The 9,296-nt window shown below is 50.3% G+C and overlaps 1 protein-coding gene across 1 annotated transcript; it reads left to right on the top strand.

Moving 5' to 3' along the window:
- Positions 1–167: 167 nt before the first annotated feature.
- Positions 168–8,634, top strand: PHF5A (PHD finger protein 5A). The gene is made up of 4 exons (XM_051962201.1): positions 168–270; positions 1,111–1,134; positions 1,623–1,789; positions 7,951–8,634. Exons 1-4 carry the CDS (start codon positions 219–221, stop codon positions 8,038–8,040), a joined length of 333 nt encoding a protein of 110 aa, XP_051818161.1. The 5' UTR covers positions 168–218; the 3' UTR covers positions 8,041–8,634.
- Positions 8,635–9,296: the final 662 nt, after the last annotated feature.

Genomic DNA, 9,296 nt, shown 5'->3' with positions numbered 1-9,296 from the left:
CCCTGTCTGAGCGTCCAGAGGATGCTTCCTCTCATCTCAGACTGTACTCAGACTCCACTCACCGCCGGCTCGGCTGCGGAAGGGGTGGGGTGGGGATTGTTGGGGCGGGGCTTGGTAGGAAGCGGGGGATCACGATGAGCGGGGAGGTGGGGCCTGAAGGAGGTCAGAGGTTGAACGGAAGCTGCGGCTGCTTCCGGCGACCGGCCTGAGGTAAGGCGATGGCCAAACATCACCCGGATTTGATCTTCTGTCGCAAACAGGCCGGTGTCGGTGAGTGGGAACTAACTCGTCTTGAGCTCTGAGGCGTCTTTGAGGCGGGAACCGGGTTTGTGGGTCCTCTTATCCTTCTGCCTGTGAGACGTCGCCTTTTCCCGCCCTAAGTCGACGGAGGCAGGGGAGCGGGGAACTGGGAGAAGCGCCGGATAGTTTGGATAGAAGGGGTGATGGGGGCGGGGAGGGAGGGCGGTGCATGGCTTAGTTGGACCCAGGGCGCCTGCGTATTAGGTCCGGGGCGGGGGCTGGGGAACCCGCGGGACCTCCGGAACGGCATCTGGCGCGCCTGCGCATTGGGCCAGGGGCCGCGCGACCGTTGCAATCGGGCGCCTGCGTACTGAGGGTGGGGGCTGCGTACTAGGCTGAGAAGTTGAGGTCCTATCATCCCAGTTGTGGGCCACTGGCTGCAGACAGACTTCGTATCTTTAGCAGATGCCTAATAAATGCTGTGCACTGTTTAACCTATATCTGATTGCTTGCTGTCTGGGAGGGTTGGGGGGGGGAGGAGAAAAATTTGGAACACAAGATTTTGCAAGGAGGAATGTTGAAAACTGTCTTTGCATGTATTTGGAAAGATGAAAAAAATATAAATAAACAAATGCTTGTGCACTTGGATTGATTTGAACTGCAGAATGTAAGCTCCTTGAGGGCAGAAGCTGGAGGACCTCATTAGATGTTTAATGATTGATTGGATCCCCCAAGCTTTCCTGAAACCAGAGCCCAAACAAAAAACCCTAGCTTCAAACCCTCTCCTCTCCCGTCCAGTTCCCAAATTGGACAGACATTAAGTTTGCTAATAAATTTAACTATCTTGCATTTCTTCTTTCTTTCTGATAGCCATCGGGAGGCTGTGTGAAAAATGTGAGTATGAACAGGCTTCCCATTGCTGAGGGGGATATGGGATCCCAGAGTGGGGGAGAAGCTGTATCATGTAATGTTTGCCTGTTTGAAACCGTTTTCCTGCCTTCAATAAGTGTGTTAATAAATAAAAATGAATTTGTACAATTCTACATGTGCGTGAACAAGTCCTCCTGAGATATAGATAAAATAATGGTGTTCCTAGAAGGAATTTTAAAAGGAACATTTGACAGACTTGTAAAAACTGCAGGTTTTGTAAGGTGGGGATGCTCCTAGACTTTGTTGAAGATGAAGGAAGAGAAGACAGGATTATGATGATCCATTGATTCTTCTTGTGGAAGAAATACTTCTGGAGTATTCAGTTTTTGGATACATAACAATTGGGACGGATACAATGTAGAATATGGCTACCCATAGTATGGAAGGGACTGGAGTTGAAGCAGCCATTATCTGAATGTGAATTTCATGGTGTAATTAACTTTTTCCTGCAGGTGATGGGAAGTGTGTGATCTGTGACTCCTATGTCCGTCCCTGCACTTTGGTCCGGATATGTGATGAGTGTAACTATGGCTCCTACCAGGGACGTTGTGTGATCTGTGGGGGGCCCGGAGTGTCTGATGCCTATTACTGCAAGGAGTGTACCATCCAGGAGAAAGACGTGAGTGGCCTTTTCTTCAGTCACTTAATAGTACCTAGCAGCCCCCATCAGCGGTTCCCAGGAAGTGTCTGGAACTCTTTATTCTTTCATTCTCTAGAGTCTGATCTCTAGATCCTGAGAGCTCTTTGCATCAGCTGCCAAATACCGAAAATGCACATCGAACACAAATATCATAACCTTGGCCTTGTGTTTTAGAGAGTCTGCTGCCTATATTTAGTTGGGCTTGTTCACAATGAATGATAACTGAGCATGTGCACCTTCCCCACGTGGGCCTGATTAGAAAGATCACTGCAGGACACTTTGCATACCAGGGCACAATGAACACTTTGTGTTGGTTTTGAGGAAGGTATCTGCCAAGCTGGCTGTTATTTAAGAAGTCACTGCCTCTTAGCATTTTTTGCTCGCCTCCTCCCCCAGTCACAGGCTTGCTGCCCAGGTGTGGACCAGTGCCAGAAGCAGGCTTTTACCTTTAAGTGCCTACATGAGACCTGCTAAGCATTGAGGGAAAGCATGGAAAAGACAAAGGCCCTCCCCTAATAGAGTTCCAAAGTTATAGGAGGCATAACCATAATATATAGAATAAAAGTACAGATATGTTGGAGAGTTGCCAAATAAAGTCTCAAAAGAAAAGTGATTATCAGCCAAAAAGCTCAGTCGGTGAAGGCTTGACCATTTCTAATATTTATGTGGCAGGTCCCTACCTCCAAAACCATTGTCTCCCAGTAAATGTAGCTTGCTTCCTTCTTGTGATCATAGATTAAAGTATTTGTGTGATTTCCTCTCCCACAGAGAAGACTTGGTTGTACATGGCAGGATCAATAGGGCATCAGGACCACTCTGTTGGTCCTGGCATAGTACATAACTTGTTGGGTGATCACAGAAGTGACATCGCTCAGACCAGCCCTCCTTGGTGTCCAAGGCTCAGGCTCCCTCCAGCTATTTTTAGCCAAAAAGGGGATTAGATTGGAGAATTTTTCACGTGGAATTAGCTGCCGTTATACAGACTCTTGAGATCTCAGAAAGGGATGGATTCCTGAGATCCACACACCTAATTTCAGTCAGTCATTTCTCCCTGATTCATCACTCTTCGTCGGGTATGGCGCTATTAGTGCTCAAGTTCTCCTTCGGTTTTGGCTATGCTGGAGTATAGCTCCCTGAGTCAGGACCTTCAACTTCTGGCTATCCTTTCCAGTGCCTGGAAATGCAGACCTTCCCCAACCAACCATCTTTCAATAAAGTTGTGTTGCAAATATATTTAAACCACACCCCCATAATATGACAAGACCCCACTGAGATGCTGCCAAATTGCTAAAATCTCCCAGAGGCCCCACCCCCAAAACATTCTCAGATAAGTCAGGTTCTGGGGTTTGGGGCTCTTACTGCTTCTGGATTCTGGACTTGGGCCACCTAGGTGTTTCTCTCCCACATTATAGCACCATTTCTGGGCATCCTATTGCTCAATCCTTGCTTTTCCCTATGTAATGAACTATTGATATGAAGTGGGATCTGCCTCCAAGGAACTGTTCAATGAATGCTTGTGGTAGGTTGACTGCTCATATTTCATTAATAAGCAGTGAACCAAGATAATCCTCAACCTAGATGAAGAATGCCTGGAAAGCATTGATTTTGCTGCTTGGGGAATGGATCACCTTTGCAGTTGATAGCCCCTCCAGTCTCGGCTGGCATCTTGTGTTCAAAGAATGAGACTGGCTGGGCATCCAGGAGGCCCTTCCTTGGTTTCTGCTGCTGGCCTGAGTCTTTCTCACCTTGTCCCTCATGGAGGATGGGGAGAAGTGAGCCCACTCCTTGATGCTCAGGTCCTGCTTTTTGTAAAAGAGCAGGATTTGAGAGCTAACAATGCTCCCTGAGCCCTGTAGCAGTGGCTGTGGCAAGCTAGCAGGCATCCTCACTCCCTTATAAATGGCCTGGATACACAAGAAATCAGTCAAGAGTCCGTTCATGGCCTCCTGTGTTTGCCTTCCTGTTCTCTGCCCTGGAGGCTCTTTTCCTCTTGTTCCTCTAATCCAGCCCTGACCTCCTGCCATCATTCCCTTCCATCATGTACATGAAGAAGCGCAGATGCTTAAGCTCCCTGCCATGCTGGCAAATTGGGATTCATTCTGTACTTTGAGCACCCCTTGATCATGCACCCCTTGTGCTTCTCGGCAGGGGCTGCTCTGTGCTCCCCCCTGTTGCGGCTTTTCCTCCCTGGCTCCAGTCTCAGGAGGTCCAGGGCCTTCCTGGAGAGGCCCAATCCCTGCTCCGTGGCCCCTTCTCTGTTCTTGAGCTCTTTCCCCCTCACAGCTGGACTGCTGCTTCAGTGCTGGCACTGGCCATACCTGATGAGCTTTTCTCCTTCCCCCCTCAACTTTTTGACTTTTCTTCTGTGGTTGGTGCCACAGGTCCCCTTGCAAGCAATCTCTTGAGTCTTCATCCACCTGGCAGTGGGGGGTGCCTCTGACTCTTTCCTCAGTCATCTCTCTTTATTCTTCCTCGATGACCCCATCAGCTTGCTGACTATTGCCACATCCCCAGAGCCAGCCATTTTCTCCCTGAACTCCAGGCCTGATTCCCCAGCTACTTGGTGAATTTGTCCACCCCCACCACCTGTGGATATCTCAAAGTCGGGGTGTTCAGAAGGATTCCGCTTTCCCCTGACACCTTGCTGCCAGCCTCACAACCTGAGGCACCCTTGACTCTTCCCTCTGTCCTGATTTCCCTACGGTGCTCACTGTCTGTCCCCCATGTACAGTCACCAGCCTCTCCCCCCTGCCATCCACACACATCACTCCTGCTGAGGAAACACTGATGGCTTCCGAGGGCCTCAAATCTCCCTCTTTGGGGTTCAGAAAGGCCTTCCAGGGAATTCCGGGATTGCTGTTGAAAGATTTTGATAATTTCATTCCAAAAATACTTCGCACCCTCTCTGGCACAGAGCAGGCCTTGTAGAAATGCTCCTTCCCTTCTTTCCTGCCCTGCTTGGGGGTTCCCATATGCGACCCTCCCTCGCTGTAGGCTGCGCCCCAGATCTGGAATGTGTTCTCACCCTGGCGTCCCAGAGTCCCTAGCATCCGCTGATGGGCCATTTCCAAGAAGGAAATGGATCTTGTGTCTCCCTTCCCCCCCAATTGCTAGGATCCTTTCCTCAGAAATACTTTTTATGTATTTTGTGTTTCGTTTTCTATGTAGATGGTTCCCAGCCATGTGCTAGTCTGTTCTTTGGCATTTAAGGGTAGTGAAGGGCATTAAATGAGAGAAACCCTCTGGGCATTACAAGGCAAAGGTGGGGGACCACAGTGAACAGGCAGACCCAGTAGGAAAGAGCTCCTGCCTTTAAGGGGCCTGTATTCTATCAGGATAAAACACCCTTAACCCAGAGACAAACAAAGGAATTTGGGGACAAGAGGAAGCTCCAACAAAGGCTCCCTTCTCCCCAGGATGGGAATAGGGACGCGGGTACACAGGGAGGAGAGAAGTTGTCAGAGGCACCCATTGAGGGGGGAGATCCTGGGTCTAGGAAGTAGGCCATTTTAGCCAAAACAGGAAGTGTCCATCACAGTCTGTACCCAGGCTGATGAGCCTCATGGCCAAACTGATGGCTTTATCTTTGGACCTGGGTTCTAGTGACTTGGGAGATTTGTGGAGCTGAGAGTATGCCCCCTTCTTTGCAGACACGAGGTCCCCGCTCCAGGTTCTGTTTTGGGGAGGTTTGGCAGACTGGGCTTGGTGATGAGGAATGATTTTATCTGTAGGGGAGGGAGCAGGGCTACAGTCAGAGGATCATAGACTTGGGACTGGAATTCAGTGCCCATATTTTAAATCCAAGGAACAGAGGGACAGGACAAGCCATGGGCCCAGACTGCCTCAGGGCCACCTGCCCCACCATATACTGCCTCAAATGGGAAGGAAGGGGATGGAAGAACAAGGTGGCCCTGGGAGGGAGGTGTGTCCTTTGGGCAGCCATGTGGCAGCAATTGAATGTGGCAGTCCCTGTAGAAGGCTGCAGCAGACAGGGCGTGATTGGGAAACCCTCTCTTCCTTTTCTCTGCAAGTTCTAAACTGCTCAGAAATTAAGTGATTGAGTCCATAGGGAGGCCAAGTGTGTGTGGGGTAGAAGTCAGCTGCCTCCTCGGGGTTGTTGCTTTTAATTCAGATATTTGTGAAGCTCACTGACCATGCAGAAGAAAGACCATGATATAGTTAAGTTCTTTCTATTTTTCTGACTTCCGAGAAAGAAGGTCTTGTTCACAGGAATGGGTTAGAGCACAGTTGAATAGAAGGGTAAGCAGATTTGGGGGGTTGGAGGGATGACCCTGAACAAGCTACTTCCTTCTTTGAGATTTGGCCCAAGTGATCTCTCAGGTTTTCTCCAGTTCTAAACCTGGCTTCCCATGAAACTTGACTCCTGCCAAAGGCATGGATTTGAACCCGGCCCTGCTCAAGAAGCCTTCAGCAAGAGCAGTTTCCTCAGTAGCCAGAGGGATTGAGCTCTCCAGTTCCAGCCAGTTTTTAGGTCAGACTTGCCAGCAAGCCCTGGCTCCCTGATTTTGGCCTGGAGCGTGCCCTAGGAATTGGAGCCCTGAGATGGTCTCCTGGGCTGTTACGTGCTGACCCCTTAGGGGGTCCTAAGACTGGCTCAGGTTGAGGCTGTTCTTGTTTGGAGGCAGATTAGAGCATCCCAGCATGCTCTTCCTGACACAGCAGCTCCCCTGGGGCAGCCGTCTCACATGTTTCTAGATCATCTTCTGGTCTTATCTCCATTACTTAGACCCTTAGCAGTGAGCACCAAAGGAGGTTCTGCTGTGCCCCTGGCTTTCGGGCTGTTTGCAGATTTGTTATTTGGGGGGGAAAAGGCAAAGACATAATCTTGTCTCTTGAAATCCATGGAAAACAGGACTAACCCCTCTGAAGCCCTTGGGGAGATGGGCAGAAAAGGAAACCTGGCTAGGAGTGAGGGAAAGTGAAAGCTGTATATCCCCTAAGTCAGTGGGGAGGAAAGCAGGCCCCAGGGAGCATATTGGGTCAGTATGGAGCCTCCCGGCCCTCTCCGTGGCCAGCACGGAGGACACGAAGGCTCAGGGCAGGCGGCTGTCCGATTTGGCTCCGTCTGCAAGGACAGTGCAGTGCAGTGCAGCATGACTGAGAAACTCAAAAGCTGGGAGCTGGGTTTTGCCTTTGCAGAGGGAGAATGACTCAGTGCAGGGAGGGGGGAAGGAGCCTTTGGTACAGCTCTTGTTCCCTGGAGGAATGGGCAGTAGGAGGGTGTAAGGGGAAAAGCAGCTGCTGGGGATTTGGGGCATCCCCCAGGGGGCCACGATAGGGGCCTTTGATGTAGCATTTAACAAACGGTGACGCTCCAGATGTCGTTTCTCTTGATCGCCTCCTCCCTGCTTTTCCTCCTGACTTCCCAGAGCAGCCCATTGGGGGCCATCACTTCCCAGATGTTTCCTTAGGCCTCCTCAGGGACTATCCTGAACACAGAATGCCCCCAGGGGTGCACAGGAATACCTCAGAGTTGGTCTTGCCTGTAGCTCGGGAGACACTTTGATGGCATTCTGTGTCTTGATGGTCTGCAGTAGCCTAATTTTAACTGTGATTAAAAACATTTCTCTGCTTCCCCTCCCTTCCCTAGCCCCCACCAAAGAAAAGGAAAAGGCCAAAGGCCTGAAAGTCACTTTCCTGTAGACTTGAGCTATGGTGGAACGTGGTTGAGGACCACTGGTGGCCTTAGAATCCTGAAGGACACACTTCGGGAATAGGGGCTGCCCCCAAATGGAGGGCTGCCACAGGATGTCCCTGTGTTGTGGTGAGCTGCAGGCAATCTGAAATAAAGTGCACAAGATAAAATACAAAGGAAATCAAAGATCAGTAGAAATAGAGGGTTTTCCCCTATCCAGTTTCACAGGCCTCCTCAAAGTCTCTGGCTTAGAGGAACAGCAGATCCCTCCCACTCTCAGGATAATAAGTTCCTCCACACTGAAGGTTTGAGGTGGAGGCTGGAAGGCCACTTTGGGAGGTTTCTGCTTAGGAGCAGGTGGGTCTACGTCACTGAGTCTCAGAGGGTGTTACAAGGATGCCAGGATCTTGTCCCAGGATTGCATCTGGGTTCAGATTTACAGGCTCTGCCTTTAACGTTTGCCTGCTTTCCTTTGCTTTACTAGCGAGATGGTTGTCCAAAGATTGTCAACCTGGGAAGTTCCAAGACTGATCTTTTCTATGAACGGAAGAAATACGGCTTTAAGAAGAGGTGATTGGCTTGACCCTCCTTACCCCACCGCCATGCTGCTGCCCCGGCTCGAGAAGACACCCTCACCACCCTCATCCCCGTGGAAAGGGGGAAAGGACCCAAAGATCACCAGATTTGCCAGTGCCTACCTCCGCCTCTCCACCTCCACCCCTGTCCCGGTGCCCAGAGATGTGGCAGAGCAAAGGGACGGTATTAGAGGGAACAACTAGAAATGGGCCCTCAGCTAGGCCTCTTCCTACATGAGAGAAGCTGGGGGGCGGTCCCCTCTCTGCAGTGCCATCTCTGCACCAATGGACGGGTTCTGCAAGGCTGGCTAGTGTCACGTTAGTCCAGTCTGGGGAGTTGCCCGGGGAACTCCAGCAGCAGCAGAGGGAGGAATGTGGTCTCGCAGTCAGCTCCTTAAAAATCCCCCTCCGTAGCGCTAGCAGCATTTTAGGTGGGCCGGGAGAGGCGCCGGCTGCTGATGTGTCCGAGCGTTCCTCTGGGGTTATGGCCATCACGTTCTCCTTTTCTCCTGATGTCCTATTCATGGAAGAACGATCCAGGATCTTCTCTGTAGCTTTAGCCGGTGTTAATAAAGTTGGTGTTTTCTTTTCTACTTGCAGTCTTCAGCTCCTTCTCTCTTTCTCTCCTCTCCCCACCCCCCTTTCTCCTTCCCTCCCCCATTCTGTCTCTCTCTCTCCCTCCCCATCTTGGAGTGGGAGGGTAAGAAGTCAAAGAATCCTGTCAGGGGGCCCAGGGCAGTTTCACACAAAGATCGGAAACTCCAGAGATCACTTTGATATGCAAGGGCCTCAGCTGGAAGTCCTTGGCCCATTAACTCCAGCTTTGGGAGTTTGTTACCAAAGGCAAGGTTAGGATTTAGGACCAGAAATATAAGATGATCTTGTCCTCCCGAAAATCCATCAAAACTTCCTGGTTCCATGCTTTCCAGTTTTACAGGCCTCTCTTTGAAAAGGGGGTGGCCCTTCTTTCCTTTTCTTTGGTAGCCAGCCTGATCAAGGATTGCAGGTGGAGATTTCTAAGGGAAGGGGACAGACAGAAGAATTTAATTGGATTCCTCACTAGATAGCCAAAAACAGTTTTCTTGGGGTTTTTTGTTTGTTTGTTTGCTTTATATAATTTGAGTACACATTCACAATTCGGGGATAGAAGTTTCTGTTGGAGATTGGATGTACCATTTGCTGTCATCCAGCAAACATTCCCCGCTTCTGGTATTGGGGTGTAGTGTGGGCCGAGCACAAGGAGAGAACTTGATGT

Source organism: Antechinus flavipes, chromosome 5 (genome assembly GCF_016432865.1).
Source record: "Antechinus flavipes isolate AdamAnt ecotype Samford, QLD, Australia chromosome 5, AdamAnt_v2, whole genome shotgun sequence".
Taxonomy (NCBI): domain Eukaryota; kingdom Metazoa; phylum Chordata; class Mammalia; order Dasyuromorphia; family Dasyuridae; genus Antechinus; species Antechinus flavipes.
This window is presented reverse-complemented; position numbering and strand designations above follow the sequence as displayed.